Source organism: Ornithorhynchus anatinus, chromosome X5 (assembly GCF_004115215.2).
Source record: "Ornithorhynchus anatinus isolate Pmale09 chromosome X5, mOrnAna1.pri.v4, whole genome shotgun sequence".
NCBI classification, from domain to species: domain Eukaryota; kingdom Metazoa; phylum Chordata; class Mammalia; order Monotremata; family Ornithorhynchidae; genus Ornithorhynchus; species Ornithorhynchus anatinus.
Genome location: NC_041753.1, coordinates 6728301 through 6749951, shown reverse-complemented (window position 1 = coordinate 6749951; position 21651 = coordinate 6728301). Strand labels below are relative to the sequence as shown.

The window sequence follows — 21651 nt, the reverse complement described above, 5'->3', positions numbered from 1 at the left end:
GGGTGTAGAAGATGGCGTTGGCCTTCCCGACCCCCATCTTTCCACCATCCCCAACCCCATCGTTTGCCTTCCGGCTTCCATGGCAACCCCCGGTCGCCCCCCCGCGGTAGTCTCCGGTTTTTTCTTTTTTCCCCAACCCTTCACGTGCCTCCATGTTTACTGAACTCTCCCTTATTTCACTGCCTTGTTCCATCTCTCCTGGAAACATCTGTCGGGACGGGGGAAGGGGAAACGACGCAAAACGTCTGCACGGGAGTCACCTTCTGCGGTGGAGGGCGAATGAAGCCGGTGCCCCTCTCCCGCCCCCAAACCATGACCCTGACCAGGCTACCCTGGCTACCAGCTCCGGGGAAGGGGGAGTAGCCCCCCTCCAACAACAAAATCCCACCCCGTGAGGCCACTGGAATGAACTTTCTGGCAACGGGATAGCTGCCGAATCGCTCCCCTCTCCCTCTCCCAACCTCAACTGTGTTCTCTCTCCCCCTTCCTCTTGAGAAGTCACCAGGGCCGTGCCTTAGCAACGAAAAAAAACCCACCCCCCAGCAACCGGTCAGGGCCAGAATGGGCCCAAGAGCCAACTTTGGTGGCCCTCAGGCTGAGCCCGCAGCTGAGGCTTAGGTTGGGGAGTGGAGAGGCCCCTTCTGACCCACTCCGCCCTTCCCACCCCTCCTAGAATACAGCTCCATCCTGTCATAGCCGTCCCCACTACCCACCCTCTCTCTCCCTCTCCCTACCGGACTCAACTCCACTCCGTCCGGAGCTCCTTAGTGATCCTCGCGGCCTCCCTTAGCAACCAAAGAGGCCGCCCTAGCCACGCCCCTCCTGCCCCCAGTGCCCCTTCTGGTTTTTGTGCCCCTCTTCCCCCTCCCGTAGAGGAAACAGGAATTTGGAGAGGGAGGGGGATCTGTTTGGGGTCGTGTTGATGCTAGTTTTGCTGTAAAGGGAAATTAAAAAAAAAACACAGAATAAAAAAAAAAAAACCAGAAAAGAAACCTGAAGTGGAAAATTGGTGACTGGGCAACAGGTTGTAGAGGAGAGGTTGGGGGTTAGAGCGTCCCCCAAGATGAATGGAAATCGGAGGGAAAAAGTTAAAACGCCGGTGCTGAGGAGGGAGGAGGTTGTGAGTGGTGTATGCGTCGGGGGGAGAGCAGATGAAAGAAAATTTGGGGGAAGGGTTGGTGGGGAGGACAGGGGAGGAGGGAAAGTGCTGGTGGCCATGGCAGGTTGGCTGGGGAAATGAACAGAACCGGTCCGGGCGTTCTCTCCGATCGGAAAATTGTCCATGCCCCATTTCCCCAGGTGAGTGGGGAAACACATTGCAGCAGGAGATCACAAGGGTACACCTCAGGGAGGACTTCCCGCTGGGGGGAAGTGAGGAGAGAAGCAGCGTGGTCTGGTGGAAAGAACCCGGGTATCAGAGGACCTGGGTTGTAATCCCACCTCTGCCACTTGTCTGCTGGGTGACCAAATCACTCTACTTCTCCGTGCCTCAGTTCTCTCACCTGTCAAATGGGGATTAAGACCGTGAGCCCCATATGGAACACGGGCTGCGTCCAATCTGATTCGCTCGTATCTACCCCGGCGATTAGTCCAGTCCCTGGTGTATAGAAAGTGCTTCAGCGCTTAGAACCGCACTTAGCACATAGTAAACGCTTAACAGATACCATAATTATTATTAACAAATACTACTAAAAAAAGAGCGAGATTGCACTGTCAGCTCTGGTGACGAGAGGGAGAGTGAGAACTCTGGTTCCTCAAAGAGTGAAAAATGGCAAAACCCCTGATCCCAGAGGCAAGTGAAAAGGCTCAGGGTGCGAGGTCTGAGTGGAAGAAGCCGCGAGTCCCATCCTCCAGGCATCAGTTCCACCCCCCGACGCTCCTGCTCCCTTTTTGAGGGGGCATGCTGGGATCCAGACCTCTCTGGGATTCAGATGTCTCTGGGGCCTAGTGTCTCTGGGATCCAGGTGTCTCTGAGGCCCTGCATCTCTGCGATCCAGGTGTCTCTGAGTCCCATCATGTCTGAGATCCAGGTGTCTCTGGGGTCTGGCATCTCTGGGGCACAGATGTCTCTGGGATCCAGGTGTCTCTGGGATCCAGGCCTCTCTGGGATTCAGGTATCTCTGGGGTCTGGCATCTCTGGAATACAGGTGTCTCTGGGATTCAGGCCTCTCTGGGATCCAGGTATCTCTGGGGTCTGGCATCTCTGGAATACAGGTGTCTCTGGGATCCAGGCCTCTCTGGGATCCAGATGTCTCCGGGGAAGGGCATCTCTGGAGTACAGGTGTCTCTGAGTCCAGGTTTCTCTGGGATCTGAGTGTCTCTGAGATCTGGCATCTCTTGGGATTCAGGTGTCTCTGGGTCCAGCCGTCTCTGGGATCTAGGAGTCTCTCGGGGTCCGGGTGTCTCTGGGATCTAGTTTCAGTTCCAATCCATTCCTGGAGGAACTACGGGGTTGAGGACTGAGGGTGGGAGAGGAGAAGGAGGGAGCAGAAGGGAAGGGCTAGGCGGGGTCCCTCTGAGGGGAGGGGCGGGGCGGGGGGGGGCGGCAGCAGGGAACTCATGACCTCCGGGCAGATGGGAGGCGGCCAGAGGGGCCCCTTAAGGTCAGAGAGAGGAGGGGGAGGGCAGGGGTCAGGGCCCCACCGGATCGGCTCCAGTGATGCCCGGGAAGGCAGCTATTGTGGGGGAGACAATGGGGCGGGGGAGCTGGGAAGCAGGATTCCTGGGTCCCTGACCGGAGTGGGGACCCAAGAGGGAGGAGACTGAGGGGCTGAGGGCCAGGGGAGGCCGCCCTAAGTAAAGCGAGGCTCGGAGCGGATACATCGGGATGGGATGGTTGGGGGGGTGGGGGGCGGTGCCCATTCGTCCTGACTGCGGGGCCTTGGCTCTTCGGAGGCAGAGTGGGGCGTCCTGCCCCCTAGTGGGGGGTCAGTTGCCATGGTGACAGCCCCCTCTTCCCACAATAGCACCCCCCTCTTCCCAAACGCGCGCGCACACACACACACATACACACCTCCCGCTCTGATGGAGATGGGACCCGCCCCATCGCTGGCTATCAGCCCTGGTGACTTGGCAACCATCGCCACAGCAACCGGTCGCCCAGCAACAGGCTCGCTGAGGAGGGGAGGGGCCCTGGGGTGAGGGGATGAGGGGAAGGGAACTGCTGGACCTCTCTGGCCCCCACCTTCTGGACTCCCCAAATTAGTCCACATCTGCGGAACGCAGGGGACTACAAAGATGGCCGGGCGCTGCTAGGGATGGGGAGAAATGGGGGTGGGGTGGGAGAAAAGGGCAGATGGGACCCCAAAACCGAGGGAGAGAGAACCACATCCCAACCCTTTGGGGACCGCCTCTCTCTCTCTCTCTCTCACACACACACACACACACACACACACTCAGAGACAAACACCCCACAGAAACAACATCACCTCTATAAAACCCACACAAATCTTCCCGTAGCCCAACCCCTCGGATGGGACATATTGATCCGTCTCCCCCATTCAGTCAACCCATCGATTGACTGCATTTATTGAGCGCTTCCTGTGTGCAGAACACTCAGGTCTTCTAGACTGTCAGCTCGCTGTGGGGAGGGAACCTGTCTGCTAACTCTGTTGTAGTGTACTCTCCCCAGCGTACTGATCCCGTCTCCAGCTGGGTGTGGTCATGAGGAGAATTATGGAACTAGATCAGAATCTTTGTGTCCGGTGTAGTGGGTGATTGTGTGTGTGTGTATGGGGGGAGAGGGGACAAGGAGGGGAACGGTGGAATAAGATTTAGCCTGGAGGAGAGTAGTGGGCTGCGGGAGGGGGGTCTGAAAGCAGCGTGGCTCACTGGAAAGAGCCCGGGCTTGGGAGTCAGAGGTGGTGGGTTCGAATCCCGGCTCTGCCACTTGTCAGCTGTGTGACTGTGGGCAAGTCACTTCACTTCTCTGTGCCTCAGTGACCTCACCTGTAAAATGGGGATTAACTGTGAGCCTCACGTGGGACAGCCTGATAGTGCTCTGCACATAGTAAGCGCTTAACAAATACCAACATTATTGTTATTATTAAAGAGGATCTTCTGAAGTAAGATGACCCTCTATTAGCAAAGCCACAGAAGGATCACAACTACTACTACTACTAGTAATGGTATCTGTTCTAAGCGCTGGGATAAGGTCATCAGGTCAGACACGGTCCCTGTCCCACATGGGGCTCGGAGTCTAAGTAGGAGGGAGAACAGGGATTGAAATAGTAAGTGGGAGGGGAGTGTGTGCACTGGGGGCAGTGGGAAAGATCCAGGAGCCGGACGGTCCCTGGGTGGGAGCTGGGACCGAAGAATGGGAGGAAGGTCGTGGGGGAGTGGGGGAAAATGGGGAGGAGGGTGGCGGGGAGATGGGGGGAAGGGTGATGGACGGACGGGGAGGAGGGTGATGGAGAGATGGGGAGGAGGTTGGCGAAAGCTGAATCGTACGTTCCAAGCGCTCAGTACAGTGCTCTGCACACAGTAAGCGCTCCACAGACACGATTGAATGAATAGTAGGCGCTCAATAAATACTACCGACTGAATGAATGAATGGGGGGACGGAGTCCGCCTGGCGAAGAGGTAGAGGACGGTGGGGATGGCCCCGGGGGGCGAGAGACGTGGAGTCTCAAGGGGGGGCAGGGTCTTGGGTCCCGGGGTGGGGGGAGGTGGCTGAGGAGAGGGGGGAAGGGGGGAAGGGGGGAAGGGGGTCCGGGAGGGCAGGGCTCCGGCGGGCGCTCCGAGCTGCTAATTAAAGCCGAGTGGCGCAGCGGGGAGGGGGCGCGGGGCGGCTGGCGGCCGCGGCCGAGAGGTGTGAACACGCGGGGGAGGCTGCGGCGAGGACGGGCGCCCGGGAGAGAAGCAGGCCCCGGAGTGGGGGGCTGGGGTGAGGGGGTCTTCCCCACCACTCCCCAGCCTCCGAACTCCCCCCCCCCCCGTTTCCCCAGCAGCCGCCTGGACTGGGGAGGGGGCCCCGGGGGGAGAGCGGGGGGCTTCTGTGTGCTCGGCAAACAGGGAGGGCCGCGGCCCCATCCGCTCCCCATTCATCACCGGCCAGGGAAACATCCCCGCGTTCCCACAGCCCCGAGGGGCTGGGGAGGGAGGGGTCGTGGGAGGATGGGGGGCGGTCGTGGCGGGGACGGGGGGAACGGGCAGGAGGCCCGGCCCCGGAGGGAGCGGGGGGAGCGTGTGCCCTGGGGGCGGTGGGAGACAGCCAGGAGCCGGACGCCTGGGTCCCCGGTGGGAGCCGGACCGAAGGAGAGGGAGGGGGGTCGGCCTGGTTTCCCGGGCGGCGGCCCCTCCCCCAGCAGTGTGTCCCCCCCCCGACCCCATCCTCGGGCCTGGACACGAATCAGCCGGGCCGGTCCGAGGTCCGACGGCTACAAATCAAAGTGCCCCTTCTTTGGGCCAATTCTCTCTCCCCCCACCCCTTTCCGAGAGGACCCAGCCCCCTCCACTCCCAGCATCCGCTCCCCTCAGAGCCGGGCATCCTGCATCCCCCCCACCCCCCCCCAGTCTCTCTCTCCCCTTCGCCCACCCTCCTCGGTTCTCCTCAGGGACCCAGGCGTCCTGCCCGTTCCCACTTTACCATAACAACGGCTCTCCCCAAGCTGCTCTGGACTTTAATATCATTTCATTAAATCAGCGAGTCTCAGAGGTGGTGGTGGTGGGGGGATGACAAAAGGCTGGAGGAGGGGGATCGGGGAGGGGTGGGGGTGGGGGGCCACTCTCTTCTCCGGGGAGACGCTTCTGAGAAATCAAATATTGACAGTGAGGAAAGAGCTTATTAAATGTGAGGGGTGGGTAGTTTTGGGGATGGCTGGGTGCCTGGGTCTCAGTGGGGTTGGGGGGGAGGGGAGGGGGGTGACTTGGGGGGGGGGGGATCCCGCCTGTATCCCCCAGGGAGGGGAGACGGACAAGGAGCCCAGGGCCTTTTGGTGCCTTCCCGGCCCCTCTCCCGGGACCCAGGCGTCCCCGGCTCCCACCTGTCAGGCCGGACCCCCTGGGATCCAGCCTCTCCCTCCCCCCCAAGCCTCGACTCTCCTCTATCCCCCCCTTCCCCTCCTCCCCACCCGCACTTTCCGCCCCGCGTTGATGAGCTTCTGTAGTTTCTAATCCGATTGAGCGGTAATTAGCAAAGTGAGATGTTTGATGAACCGTTTAGCATAATGTGGGGGGCTGAGCTCTCGGGGCCGAGACCCCGGCCCAGCCCCTCCCCACCCTCCACCCCGCTCTCCGCTGGCTTCCTTCTCGTCTATTCCGGGCCCGAACTCCTCCAATCGATCGATCAGTCCATCAGTGGAATATATTGAGTTTTATCCGAGGCCCAGAGCACTCTACTAAGCTCTCGGGAAGGTCCACTATTCATTCATTCAATCGTATTTATTCGAGCGCTTACTGTGTGCAGAGCGCCGGACTACGCGCTCGGGCGAATACAACAGCGAACGGACACATTCCCTGCCCGCAACGAGTTTGCAGTCTAGAGGGGTAGGTATAAACTATACTAGAGTAAGTGTGGACATTCTTGCCCACAAGGAGTCTTCAGACCAAGAAAAGCAGCGTGATTGTGCACAGAGTCAGGCATTGGGAGTCCGAAGGACCTGGGTTCTAATTCCAGATCCGCCATTCATTTGCTCTGTGACCTTGGGCGAGTCACTTCACTTCTCAGGGGCTCAGTTACCTCATCTGTAAAATGGGGGTCGAAACTGTGAGTCCCCCGTGGGACGGGGCCTGTGGCCAACCCGATTTGCTTTTATCCACCTCAGCGTTTAGTACTATGTGCCTGGCACCTAGTAAGCGCTTTACGAATTCCCCAGTTATTATTTTCAGACCAGAGCGGGGATCAGAGGTTCAAAGAAATCCCGGATGGATGTAGACTGCAAGTTCGTTATGGGCGGGGAACGTTTCTGCTCATTGTGATGTATCGTGCTCTCACAACTAGTTAGTACAGTGCTCTTGCTCGTATTAAGCGCTCAATAAATACCATTTATCGATTGATTGATTGACTGATGCTACGGGACTGGGGGAAGGTGACTATCAACGTGCTTGAGGGGCAGAGATCCAAGATTCTCCTCCCCACTTCCCACAGTGAAAGATGGCCCAGTCTCCTCTCGTCACAGCTAATGGCAGAATTTCTCTCTCTATACCCAGTCGATCAGTGGTATTGGTTGAGCGCTTACTGTGTGCAGAGCACTGTACTAAGCTCTTGAAAGAATCCGAGAGAACAGAGTTGATAGACATTTTCCTTGCCCACGGCAAGTTCCAGTCTACAGTCTGTCCCTGAGTTCCAGCCTAACAGATTGCTCGGCCTCAGTTTGGGAATGGGGAGAGGGAGAAGTTTTGAGTTTCCATTATTAATAATAATAATAATAATAATAATAATAATGGCGGTATTTGTTAAGTGCTTACTATGTGCCAAGCACCGTTCTAAGCACTGGGGGGATACAAGGTAATCAGGTTGTCCCACAGGGGGCTCACAGTCTGAATCCCCATTTTACAGATGAGGTAACTGAGACACAAAGAAGTTAAGTGACCTGTCCAAAGTCACACGGCTGACAAGCGGCGGAGCTGGGATTAGAACCCATGACCCATGACTCCCAAGCCCGTGCTCTTTCCACTGAGCCATGTTGCTTCTAAAGGGTCAGGGCTCCATTCTCTTCCCTTTACGGGTCAAAGGTGGGGGAATAGAGAATCAATCAATGAATGGTGTTTATTGAGCGCTTACTAGGTGCAGAGCCCTGGACTAGGCGCTTGGGAGAGTTCAGAACAACAGAGTTAGCAGACATAATAGCAGTAATGGAATCCGTTCAGCGCTTACTGTGTGCGAGGCACCGTTTTAAGCACCAGAGTGGATACAGGCAAATCGGTTTGGACACAGTCCCCGTTCCACTTGGGGTTCACAGTCTCAAATCCCCATTTTCCAGATGAAGGAACTGAGGCCCAGAGAAGTGACTTGCCCAAGGTCACCCAGCAGACAAGTGGCGGAGCTGGGATTAGAACCCATGACCTTCTGACGCTCAGGCCTGGGCTCCATCCATTACGCCATGCTGCTTCAGACACCTTACCTGCCCATCACGACCTTACAGTTTAGAGGGACAGAGGCTGCCCCCAAACCCTCCCTTCTCCCCCGAGATCCTCCTTTGGCAGGCAGCGGTGAGCTGTAAAGAGGCCCAAAGAGATGCCGACACGAAGGGTGGAGGTGACACCCCCTCCCCTGCCAGGCCCCTCTGATCCAGGGAAGAAAAAATGTCATCAGCTCTGCTCCTCATGGAAATGCAATCAGAGGCAGCCTCTGTCTTTGTCGTAATTAGTGTCTATTGATGGGAAAGCGGGAACGGGGAATGAGGAGGCAGGGCCGGGAGGTGGGCACGGGGCGGAGGGGCGAGGCGAATGGGAATCGGTCAATCAATCGATCGATTGTATTTACCGAGCGCTTACTGTGCGCAGAGCACTGTATTAAATGCTTGGAAGAGTAATAATCATCATCATGGTACTTGTTAAGCCGTCAGTATGCGCCAGGCACCGTACGAATATAATATAACAGTAAAGCAGATACATACCCCGCCTCAGCACGGCCTAGTGAATAGAGCTGGACCTGGGAGTCAGGGGTCCCGGGTTCTAATCATGGCTCTGCCCTCTGTCTGCAGTGTGACGTTGGGCAAGTCGCTTCACTTCTCTGGGCTTCGGCTCCCTAGTCTGTAAAAGGGGATTAAGACTGTGAGCTCCGTGTGGGACAGGGACGGTGTCCAACCCGATTTGTTTGTATTCGCGCCGGTGCTTAGTACGGTGCCTGGCACGTAGTAAGTGCTTAACAAATACCACAGTTATTTTTACTAGAGAGGGAGACAGACATTAATATAAATAAATAAATGTCGGATAGGGACATAAGGGCTGCGGTGCTGGGCGGGGAGATAAATAAAGGGAGCAAGTGAGAGCGATTACAGAAAGGAGAGGGAGAAGAGGAAAGGAGGGCATAGTCGGGGAAGGCCTCTTGGTGGAGATGGGCCTTCAATAAAGCTGAAGGGAAAGAGTGATTATCTGTCAGATATGATAATAATAATAATAATAATGTTGGTATTTGTTAAGCGCTTGCTATGTGCAGAGCACTGTTCTAAGCACTGGGGTAGATACAGGGTAATCAGGTTGTCCTATGTGAGGCTCACAGTTTTAATCCCCATTTTACAGTTGAGGGAAGTGAGGCACAGACAACTTAAGTGACTTGTCCACAGTCACACAGCTGACAAGTGGCAGAGCCTGGATTTGAACCCATGACCTCTGACTCCCAAGCCCGGGCTCTTTCCACTGAGCCACGCTGCTTCCCGTATGATGAGGGAGGGCATTCAGTAAAGGACAGAGCCTGGGAAAGAGAGGGGTCTTGAGATGGAGGAGTGAAAAACTCACTTTGGGCAGAGAATGTGTCTGTTTTTGTTATACCGTAGTCTTCCAAGAGCTTAGTACAGTGCTTTGCACACAGTAAGTGCTTAATAAATATGACTGACTGACAATGAATGAATGAAATGGGTGGGGCCAGAGTTTGGAAGGCCAGGAGAGTTCAGGAGTCCTGCGCTTCAGCCCTTGACTTTATTGCTGAATTGTACTTCCAAGCGCTTAGTACAGTGCTTTGCACACAGTAAGCGCTCAAGAAATACGATCGAATGAATGAATGAATGAATGCCTCAGCGTGGCTGAGCGGATAAAGCCCCGGGCCCGAGAGTCAGAAGGTCACGGTTCTCATCCCGGCTCCACCACGTGTCTGCTGTGTGACCTTGGGCAAGTCACTTCAATTCTCTGGACTTCAGTTCCCTCATCTGTAGAATGGGGATTAAGACTGTGAGCCCCATGGGTGACAGGGACTGTGTCCCACCTAATCAGTCTCTCCCCCAGCGCTAAGAACACTGCTTGGCACATAGTAAGCGCTTAAATAGTATCATAATTATTACTCTTATTCATCCTTTATCCTCCCCCCAGCCCCGGTTCCTTCCAGGGACCCAGGAGTCCTGCTCCTCTTTCCCAACCCCCACTGTCCCATTGGGTCCTCAACCCCAGGCCCCTCCCTGCCCCCTTAGACTGCGATCTCACTAGTGGGAAGAGCCTGGGCCCGAGAGTCCGAGGACCTGGGTTCTAATCCCGACTCCTCCACAGGTCTGCTGTGTGACCTTGGGCAAGTCACTTCAACTTCTCTCTGCCTCAGTTCCCTCATCTTTAAAATGGGGATTAAGACTGTGACCCCCCCCACGTGGGGCATGGAGCAGTAGGACAGTGCTCTGCACATAGTGCTGCACGAGAAGCAGCACAGCACAGTGGATAGAGCACAGGCCTGCGAGTGAAGTCATGGGTTCTAATCCAGACTCTGCCACTTGTCCGCTGTGTGGCCTTGGGGAAGTCACTTAACTTCTCTGTGCCTCAGTTGCCTCGTCTCTAAAATAAGGATTAAGATTGTGAGGCCCAGGTGGGACAGGGACTGTCCAACCCGATTTGCTTGTATCCAGTGCTTAGCATAGTGCCTGGCACACAGTAAGGGCTTAATAAATACCACAATTATTATTATTAGTAAGCACTTAAATACCAGACTAATAATCATTATTATTACCCGGACTGTGTCCAATCGGATTAATTTGTATCTACTCCAGCATTTAGTTAGTGTTTGGCACATAGGTAAGCATTTAGCAAATACCTTAAAAAAATGTGTAGGGGGCCACAGCCCTGAGCCCCAATCAACCTCTCCTCATTTTTTTAAATGAGATTCGTTAGGAGCTTATTATGAGAGCTCACCTCCTCCAGGAGGCCTTCCCAGGCTGAGCCCCCCTTCCCTCTGCTCCCCCACCCTTCCCCTCCCCCCCACCCTCTGCTCTTCCCCCTTCCCCTCCCCTCAGCACTGTGTTCATTTGTATATATTATTTATTACCCTATTTATTTTGTTAATGAGGTGTACCTCTCCTTGATTCTATTTATCTTGATGTCGTCTTGTTTTTGTTTTGTTCCGTTTTGCTCTGCCATCTGTCTCCCCCGTTTAGACTGTGAGCCCGTCATTGGTCAGAGATTGTGTCTATTACCGAATTGTCCATTCCAAGCGGTTAGTCCGGTGCTCTGCACATAGTAAGCGCTCAATAAATGTGATAGAAAGAAAGAAAGAAAGAAAGAAAGAAAGAAAGAAAGAAAGAAAGAAAGAAAGAAAGAAAGAAAGAAAGAAAAAGAAAGAATGAATGTACTAGGCACTAAACTAGAATAAAAAGATTGAACAGAGTCCCTGTCCCACTTGGGCCTCGCAGTCTTAAACCCCAAGATACAGTTGAGGTCACTGAGGCCGAGAGAAGTGAGGTGACTTGTCCAAGGTCACACAGCAGACACGTGGCAGAGGCAGAGTTAGAACTCGGGTCCTCCGACTCCCAGGCCACGCTGTTTTCCTTCCACTCTCTGGACCTCAGTTTCTCTCCTGCAAAGTGGGTGTGTCCGTTCCCTCCAATTTCTTTCCACAGGAGGAGGGCCACACTTTATTTTGTTAATGAGGTGTCCATCCCCTTGATTCTATTTATTGTATTAATGTTATCTTGTTTTTGTTTCGTTCTGTTTTGCTATGCCGTCCGTCTCCCCCCGATTAGACTGTGAGCCCGTCACTGGGCAGGGATGGTCTTTATCTGCTGCCAAATTGTCCATTCCAAGCGCTTAGTCCAGTGCTCTGCACATAGTAAGCGCTCAATAAATACTATTGAATGAATGAGTGAATGAATAGTAAGCGCTCAATAAATACTATTGAATGAATGAATGAGTGAATGAATAGTAAGCGCTCAGGATTAATAATAATAATAATAATAATATTAATAATGTTGGTATTTGTTAAGCGCTTACTATGTGCCGAGCACTGTTCTAAGCGCTGGGGGAGATACAGGGTGATCAGGTTGTCTCACATGAGGCTCACAGTTAATCCCCATTTTACAGATGAGGTAACTGAGGCACAGAGAAGTTAAGTGACTTGCCCACAGTCACCCAGCTGACAAGTGGCAGAGCCGGGATTCGAACTCATAAACTCTGACTCCCAAGCCCGTGCTCTTTCCACTGAACCACCCTGCTTCTCTAGTGAATGAATGAATGCGTGAATGAATAGTAAGCACTCAATAAATACTATTGAATGAATGAGTAAATGAATAGTAAGCGCTCAGTAAATACTATTGAAAGAATGAATGAGTGAATGAACAGTACGTGCTCAATAAATACTACTGAATGAATGAATGCGTGAATGAATAGTAAGCGCTCAATAAATACTATTGAATGAATAATGTTGGTATTTGTTAAGCGCTTACTATGTGCTGAGCACTGTTCTAAGAGCTGGGGTAGACACAAGGAAATCAGGTTGTCCCACGTGGGGCTCACAGTCTTAATCCCCATTTTACAGATGAGGTCACTGAGGCACAGAGGAAGTGAAATGACTCGCCCACAGTCACACAGCTGAGTGGCAGAGCCAGTATTCGAACTCATGACCTCTGACTCCCAAGCCCGTGCTCTTTCCACTGAGCCACGCTGCTTCTGAATGAATAGTAAGCGCTCAATAAATACTATTGAATGAATGAGTGAATGAATGGTAAGCGCTCAATAAATACGAATGAATGAACGAATGAATGAATGAAGAGGGGTGGGGAAGAAACGCTCCCTGCTCCCGCCCCTTTCCTTCTTCTGGCCAATCAACCCCCTCTCTTCGCCCTGATTGACAGCCTCGGAGCCTGGGGCGGCCGCTCCTGCGCAGGCGCGGGGGGAGCGTGCCCGTTGTGGCGCGCGACGCTCGCCTCGCCTTCTCCCCTCCGGCCCATTGGGCCCACGTGACGTTCACCTTGGCTCCCTCCCTCCGCCCCCATCCTGCCTGGGTTCACGCGCCCGGCTGGGCCGGTCGCGCGCACGTCGGGGGTTGCCATGGCGACGCGTGGCGCGCGGAGCCCCCTCGGAGTCTGAACGACTCTCCCAACGGCCGGTGAGGGGAGGTGGCCCCGGGGGGCAACAGGGGGCAAACCTGAGGGGATGGCGACGGATGGGGAGGGACAGAGGGGGCAGGAAAGGCGCGGGAGAGACTGGACAACCGATATTAGGGGGCGGGGGGGGGGGCCGTGAGCCGTGCTGGGGGTCAGTACTGAGGGGAGCGTCTCGAGGGGGCAATACTGAAGGGGAAACACTGAGGGGGCAATAAGAAGGGTGACATCCTGAGGGGGCAATACTGACAGGGGCGAGCAGTGCCCAAGGGGCAAGTACTGAGGGGAAAAAAACTGAGGGGAGGGAGCAGTGCTGAGGGGGCAATACTGAGCTGGGGAGCAGTACTGAAGGGGGAGTAGTCCTGAGGGGGGCAATACTGAGGGGAGGAAGGAGTTCTGAGGAGGAAATGATAATAATAATACTAATGCTGGTGTTTGTTAAGCGCATACTGTGTGCAGAGCACTGTTCTAAGCGCTGGGGGAGATGCTGGGTCATCGGGTTGTCTCACGTGAGGCTCACAGTCTTCATCTCCATTTTACAGATGAGGTCACTGAGGCACAGAGAAGTGAAGTGACTCGCCCACAGTCACATAACTGACAAGTGGCAGGTCTGGGATTCAAACTCATGACCTCTGACTCCCAACCCCGGGCTCTTTCCCCTGAGCCACGCTGCTTCTCATAATAACAATGTTGGTATCTTTTAAGCGCTTACTATGTGCAGAGCACTGTTCCGAGCGCTGGGGTAGATGCAGGGTAATCAGGTTGTCCCAGATGAGGCTCACAGTTAATCCCCATTTTACAGATGAGGTAACTGAGGCACAGAGAAGTTAAGTGCTACAGTCAGCTGACAAGTGGCCGAGCCAGGACTCGAACCCATGACCTCTGCTTCCCAAGTCTGGGCTCTTTCCACTGAGCCACACTGCTTCTCTGAAGTGGGGGAGCAGGATTGAGGGGAAGGAGCAGTGTTGAGGGGAAAATAGTGAGGGGAGGGAGTAGCGCTGTGGGGGCAATACTGAGGAGGAAATACTAAGGGGCTGAGGACAACAGTGAGGGGGAAATAGTGAGGGGAGGGGGGTAATACTAAGGAGGAAACACTGAGGGAAGGAAGCAGTTCTGAAGGGGGCAATACTAAGAGGGGAGAGGGGCAATACTGAGGTGACTGGGTGGTACTTACGGGGCAGGAGGGGGATTACTGGAAGGAGAAGGCAGTATCGAGGACAGAGCAATAGCGAGGGTTGGGGACAGTAAATAATAATGATATTTGTTAAGCGCTTACTATGTGCAAAGCACCGTTCTAAGCCCTGGGGGGCTACAAGGTGATCAGGTTGTCCCACCTGGGGCTCACAGTCTTCATCCCCATTTTACAGATGAGGTCACTGAGGCCCAGAGAAGTGAAGCGACTTGCCCACAGTCACCCAGCTGACAAGCGGCGGGGCCGGGATTAGAACCCATGACCTCTGACTCCCAAGCCCGGGCTCTTTCCACTTGAGCCAGGCCGTTGGGGAGGGGGCAGTAGCGAGGGTTGGGGACAGTACTGAGGGGAGGGGGCAATGGTGAGGGAGAGGGGAAGAGGGGGGAGTACCGAGGAGAGAGGGGCGATACTGTGGGAGAATGAACACTTCCCAGAGGAGAGGGGCGATATGGAGGGAACGGGGATAATGCCGAGAGTCCAGGTGAAGCAGGGAGTTCTGAGGGGCAAGGAGAGGGGTACTTCAGGGAAGGGGCCCAGAAGACCTCCTTGGAGGGAGAGCTGTTCTTCAAGGAGCCAGAGGATGAGCTGGGGAGATGAGCCACGTCGGGGGGATGGGGAGTTAGTAGGCCCAAAGCGAGACCCACCCTGGTGGAAGCAGAAAAAGCGAGAGACTATCGTCTGTGATAACGCAGGGAGGGGAGTGAGGGTGAGGGGCAGAAATGCAGAGAGGAATGAGGGACGGGTGGTTGCCGTGTTCCGGGAGCTTTCCGTGGCGGCCGGAGTCTGGAGAGACCTCCCGGGGGGGTTGGCTGAGAAAGCTGGGCGGCGGGGAGGTTGGTTTTATCGATGTGTCGGCTTAACCGAACGCTTTCGCTCCGAGCGCCGTACAAATCCTCCAACTAGGAAATTCGAAACCCACGATCGATACCCGCGGAGGCCCCGGGGAGGGAAGAGAGCGGTGAGCGACAGGTGGTTCCGTGAGGCTGCCATCCGAGGCAAGGAAGCCGGGCCGGCCGGATCGAGGGGCCCGGGGAGAATGCAACCCATCCCCTCCCTTGCTCTGGAGAGGATTCCTCATCCCCACCTTGGCCAGTCGATCGGAGGGTGGCAGGAGGGCAGATGCCCCTTCCCTCCGGGTTTCTTGACTGACAGGAAGTCCTCTTTGGTTCCCTTCAGGATCCCAGGTCGTTTTGCTCACCCTCCTCCAGCAAACATCCCCTCATCATAGTAGCAGAGGAACAGCGTGGTCTATCTCTCAAACAGTCGAATTTATTGAGCGCTTACCGGATGCAGAGCACTGGGCTAAGCGCTTGCGAGAGTACAGAGTTGGTAAACTCGTGTCCTGCCCACCAGGAACTTATCAGCCTAGCGGCCTAGCGGCTAGAGCCCGGGCCTGGGAGTCGGAAGGACCTGGTTTCTAATCCCGGCTCCACCACTCGTCTGCTGTGTGACTTCGGGCCGGGCACTTCACTTCTCTGGGCCTCAGTTCCCGCGTCTGTAAAATGGAGAGCGAGACCGTGAGCCCCATGTGGGACGGGGAATGTGTCCGACCCGATTAGCTGGGATCTACCCCAGCACTTAGTACAGTAAGTGCTGTACTGGCACCTGATGGGGGCTTAATAAATGCCATATATATGTAAAACTCATTACGGGCAGGGAACGTGTCTCCGAACTTGGTTACGTTGTGCTTTCCCAAGCGCTGAGTACGGTGCTCCGTACACAGTAAGCGCTCAGTAAATGTCATTGACCGAAGGCCGTGTTCGTATCCAGGGAGGACACTGAGAAGAGGATCGAGGGACCGCCCGCTCCCCGCTGCCTCTCCGACCCTCGGTGAGCCCCGGGCCCTTCGTGCACCATGTCTGGTCGTTCCGGCTCGGAGAAGAAGCGCCGAGCCTCCGCCCAAGCTGCGGAAAAAACCAGGCCCCCTCGGGGGCCGCAGCCAGAACCCCCGCCTCCGCCCCCACCCCCGCAGGAAGAGCTCGGTAAGTACCTTGCCAACATCACTGATGGAGCTGGGGGGCGGGGAGGGGCGATTCTAGCTCTGAATTTTTTTTATGGTACTTGATAAGCGCTTGCTATGTGCCAGTCACTGTGCTAAGCCCTGGAGTAGATCGGTCAATCGTATTTACTGAGCGCTTATTATGAAAACAGTCATGTATTTGTTAAGCGCTCACTACGTGCCAGGCACCGTACTACGCACCGGAGTAGATACAAGGTAATCTGGTTGGATAGAGTCCCTGCCCCTCATGGGGCTCACAGGTTTATGCTGAGCACTGTACTAAATTAAAAAAAAAATGTGAGCCCCACATGGGACAGTCTGATTACCCCGTATCTACTAAGTGCTTGACTGATACCATAATTATTATTATTAAATGCCTGGGAGAGGACAATGCAGCAGAATTAGAAGGCGCGACCCCTGCCCGTAATGAGCTTACGGTCTGGAGGATACAAGCTAATCAGGTTGGGCACAGTCCCCGTCCCACGTGGGGCTCACGGTCTTCATCCCCAGTTTACAGATGAGGGAACGGAGGCCCAGAGAAGCAAAATGACTTAGTCAAAGTCACGCAGCAGTCAAGTGGCAGAACCGGGATGAGAACCCAGGTCCTCCGACTCCCTGGTTCTAGCCACTAGGCCACGCTGCTTCTCACTCTCTGGCTGCGTGACTTTGGGCAGGGCCCGTCCTTCCTCTGGGCCTCAGTTTCCTCATCTGTAAAATGGGAATAAAATAACCGTTCTCCCTCCCCATTAGGCTCTGAATCCTTACGTGGGACAGAGACCGCTTCTGATGTGCTTATCTTGTGTGTACCCCCGGTGCCTAGAACAGCGCTTGTCACACAGTAAGCGCTTAACAAGCACCACAGTTCTGGCGGGCGGGAGACTTGGACTTTGGAGTTTATTTGGTGAGGGAGGGCTGGGGGTCAGAGGGAGGCCATGGGTCTTGACACTGGCATAGGAACTGAGGGGAGGCCCAGGGAGACGCTCTCCACTGGAAGTTCCCTGAGGGCCGGGATCCCGTCTGCCAACTGTCTTGAACTGGAGTCTCCCAGTTGCTAGGACGGTATTCCGGACTTAGCCGACCGGGAAGCAGCGCGGCCTGATGGATAGAGCCCGAGCCGGGGAGCCGGAAGGACCTGGGTGCTAATCCTGGCTCTGCCGCTTGTCTGCTGGGTGACCTCGGGTCAGTCACTTCACTTCTCTGGGCCTCAGTTGCCTCATCTTTTAAATAATAATATTAAGCGCTTACTTTGGGCAGAGCACTGTTCTAAGCACTGGGGTAGATGCAGGGTCATCAGGTTGTCCCACGTGAGGCTCACAGTCTTCATCCCTATTTTCCAGATGAGGGAACTGAGGCCCAGAGAAGTGAAGTGACTTGCCCCCAGTCACACAGCTGACAAGTGGCAGAGCTGGGATGGGGATGAAGACCGGGAGCCCCATGTGGGACAGGGACTGGATCCAACCCAGTCACCCCAGCGCTTAGTGCATAGTACGTGCTTAACAAATTCCCCAGTTATTATTAATTATTCTAGGAAGGACTTTCCAAGTACCATTATCATTACTATTAGCAGTCAATCAGTGGTATTTACTGAGCGCTGATTGTGTGCAGAGCACTGGACTAAGCGCTTGGAAGAATACCGTACAACAGAGTCGGTAGAACACGGTCTTCAGGGAGGAGTAGGAGGTCAGTGAATCCCATCGACGGATTAATTGATTGATTGATACGGAGCGGGGGTGGGGGGTGAGTCCGAATGGCGGCTTCAGGTTGCATTTGGCTCCGAACCCTTTAATCGCTGGACAGTGACCCTCAGGGCCACGACTTGGGTGTCATTTAAGTATTGATATTTACGTCTTTCTCCCTCTGTAGACTGTAAGCTCGTCGCGGGCAGGGAACGTGACCGCCCACTCCATTGTATTGGACTCTCCCAAGCGCCCCGCACATAGGAAGAGCTCAGTAAATACCCCTGATTGATCGACCGGGGAGGGGACTGGGTACAGAGAAGTCCTTTCCGCAGAGCCCGACTCTCTGGGAGACACAAGGCCCGAGGGCTTCGTGGCCTCCTGCCTCGGTTTCTCCACCGGGGCGAAGACGCCCACCAGCTCTCCCGGACCCCAAGATGGCCCGGCCCTCCCTTCCTCCCCTTCCCCAACCCCCGCCCTCCCCGGGTGGCAGAGCAAACAGCCTCTCTTTTCCCCGGGAAGCCCGTTACCACGGAAACCCGGCCCGCTCCACCGCCCGGCAGATTCCGAGCCCACGAGCCGCCTCGTCTGTTCGGGTACCGGCCGGCGGAGGGCCGATGATGGGGTCCCCCCGGCACCTGCCGGTCCTCCCCGCCTCCCGCGGCCGGGGTGGGGGGCATCCGGGAAGAACCGGGGAGCGGACCGGCCGGCAGAGGTGGGAGCGGGTGCCCCCCCCGCCCCCCAGGGTGGGGGGCAGCGTTGGGGCAGTGCCGACCCCTGTGGCTCCGATGGGAGGGAAGGACGGAGCCAGGGGAGGGGAGAAGGAAGCGGATGGTGATGGGCCCCGGGGAACGGTTGTGGAAGCAGCTGCTCCCTTCCCATCGTGCCGTCATCCCCCCATCTCTTTGGACCAGAATTAGAGTTTCCTGGGGGGGATGGGGGTGGGAGGGAGGGGGAGGGTCTCCTGGGCTTTGATTTGCCGCTAATTCTAGAGAAAGAAGGGACACAAGGCATGGAGGGGCTGGGGGAAGGGGAAGGCAGGAAGGAATCATAAGGAATGGCCTAGCAGATAGAGCACTGGCGTCTGAAGGACCTGGGTTCTAATGCCGCCTAGGCCACCCCTCTGCTCTGTGACGTTGGGCAAGTCGCTTCACTTCTCCGGGCCACAGGTCTCCCGTCTGTGAAACGGGGATGAAGAGTGTGAGCCCTAGAGAAGCAGCTTGGCTCAGTGGAAGGAGCCCGGAATCCTCACCCCGCTACCCGCTGTGTGTCTGAGGGCAAGTCCCTTCACTTCCCTGTGCCTCAGTCACCTCATCTGGAAAATGGGGATCAAGACTGTGAGCCCCACGTGCGACGACCTGATTACCTTGTATCCCGCCCCCAGTGCTTAGAACAGTGCTTGGCACATAGTAAGCGCTTAACAAATGCCATTATTACTATTATTATTCATTCAATATTATTTATTGGGCGCTTACTATGTGCAGAGCACTGTACTAAGCGCTTGGAATGTACAAATCGGTAACAGATAGAGACAGTCCCTGCCCTTTGACGGGCTTACGGTCTAATCGACGGTTTTATAGTCTAATCTGGCTTTTATCTACCTCAGCGCTTAGTATAGTGCCTGACACATAGTAGGAATTTGACAAATACCATCAAAAATGTAATCGCGGTATTCGTTTAATCAGTCCGTGGTATTTATTGAGTGCTCACTGAGTGCGAACACTCGACTAAGCGCTTGGGAAGGGACAATGCAACAGAATTAGCAGTCACTTGCCCTGCCCATAGCAAGTTTACAGTCTAGAGGGGGAGACAGACAATAATGAGAATAAATAATTTATAATGTAGAATTTAAAGATATGGACATAAGTGCTGAGGGGTCGGGGGTGGGGCGAGTATCAAGAATCCAAAGGTCACAGAGTAAACGCAGGTTAGGTGCCCAGCACTGTACTAAGCGCTGGGGAAGGTACACGATCATCAGGTCGGATACAAGTCCCTGTCCCTCACAGGGCTCCCAGGCTAAGTAGGAGGGAGGACAGCATTTTTTTAAATGGTATTTGTTAAACACTTACTTCTGTGCCACTGTCTAACAATTACCTGCCGTATGACCTTGGCCGAGTCATTCATCTGTGCCTCAGATTCCTCATCTGTTAAATGGGGCGTTCGATACCTGTTCTCCCCCTCCTGCTTAGACCATGAGCCCCGTAAAGAACAGGGACTGTGTCTTTTTTAATGATATCCGTTTAGTGCTTACTACGTCCCAGGCACCGCACTACGCACTAGGGTGGGTGATAAGAGAAGCAGCGTGGCTCAGTGGAAAGAGCCCGGGCTCGGGAGTCAGAGGCCGTGGGTTCGAATGCCGGCTCTGCCTCTTGTCAGCTGTGTGACTGTGGGCAAGCCACTTCACTTCTCTGTGCCTCAGTTACCTCATCTGGAAAATGGGGATGAAGACCGTGAGCCTCACAAGGGCCAACCTGATGACCCTGTATCTCCCCCAGCGCTTGGAACAGTGCTCTGCACATAGTAAGCGCTTAACAAATACCGACATCATTATTAATGAGGTCATCTGGTTGGACACAGTCCATGTCCCACGGTGGGGCTCCCAGCCTTCCTCACCATTTTACAGGTGAGGGAGTTTGGCCTCTCGGCTCTCATCTCTCCAGCATCCACGCGATCAATCCATCAATCAGTCGTATTTATTGACAGCTTACTGTGCGCAAGCCCCCGCGCTCCATCCACTAGACCGCACTGCTTCTCCTTCAGTCTAAATCTTACTCCACTGCCTCCCTCCTGCCCCCCTCCCAATCCAGCACTCCCACAGTCCCTGCTATCTGGACCCTCACCCCCTAACCCGCCCTCCCCGCCCCCTGGACGCAATCTGACCCAGTTCCATAATTCTCCCGATGACGAGAATCAGTGACGAGGTCAATCAACCGGTCAATCGTATTTATCGAGCGCCGACTGTGTGCGGAGAGCTACGTTAAGCGCTGGGGCGGGGGAGTACGATACAACGATATAACCGAATCGGTGGAAACCTTCCCTGCCCACAAGTACCTTCCAGTCTAGCGGGGGAGACGGATATTAATAGATCAATCAATCCATCAGTCGGTTAATCGGTGGTATTTATTAAGCGCTTATTAGGTGGAGCGCTTGGGAGAGTCCAATACAATAGAATTGATAGACCCTGTCCACGAGGAGCTTCTTCATTTATTTATTTTTTTAATGATATCCGTTAAGCACTTACTACGTGTCAGGCAATGTTCTAAGCCCTGGGGAGGCTAATTCGGTTGGACACAGTCCGTGTCCCACATGGGGTTCAGAGCCCTCATCTCCATTTTACAGATGAGGGAACTGAGGCCCAGGGAAGTGAAGTGACGTGTCCTCTAGAGCAACGTTTATAGGAGGGGGGAGAGGGTCAGGATGCCTGGGTTTCGGGGAAAGGAGCCAGAGCCCGTGGGCTCAGTTTTCCCAGGTGGAGGAGAGGAGGGGGGTGACCTGTGGGAAGGGGAGCCGGAGGCCGAGGTCACTCGCTGGCCTAGGACACGTCGTCTCCACTGTCCCTTTAATCTTCTTCAGAGGTCGTAGAGTCTGTCGAAGAGGTGGAAGAAGGAGAGACGCTCCCCTTGGAGGAAGTGGTGGATGTGGTAAGGTGCCCAAAGCCCCCCTGCCCCAGGCGGAGGATCCCAGAGACCACAACAGCGTGGTGGGGGGGGGACGGTGGGGGGAGATGGAACGGTTGGGACCACAAGTCGACCGCTCCCCGTCCTCTCTGCCAGGAAAACCGGGGACCTTCACCTCCCCTCCCTTCCGGTCTCGAGAAACCACCCCCGTCCC

The 21651-nt window shown here is 55.0% G+C and overlaps 1 protein-coding gene across 1 annotated transcript in view; it reads left to right on the top strand.

The window, feature by feature from the left end:
* Window positions 1–12875: 12875 nt before the first annotated feature.
* The window catches only part of DNAH2 (dynein axonemal heavy chain 2), a 105735-nt gene continuing 96959 nt past the window's right edge, over window positions 12876–21651 (top strand). The window contains 3 exon segments of the mRNA XM_029055983.1: window positions 12876–12958; window positions 15916–16127; window positions 21394–21461. Of these exon segments, the coding sequence (XP_028911816.1) occupies window positions 16001–16127; window positions 21394–21461 (195 nt within the window). The 5' untranslated portion in view covers window positions 12876–12958; window positions 15916–16000.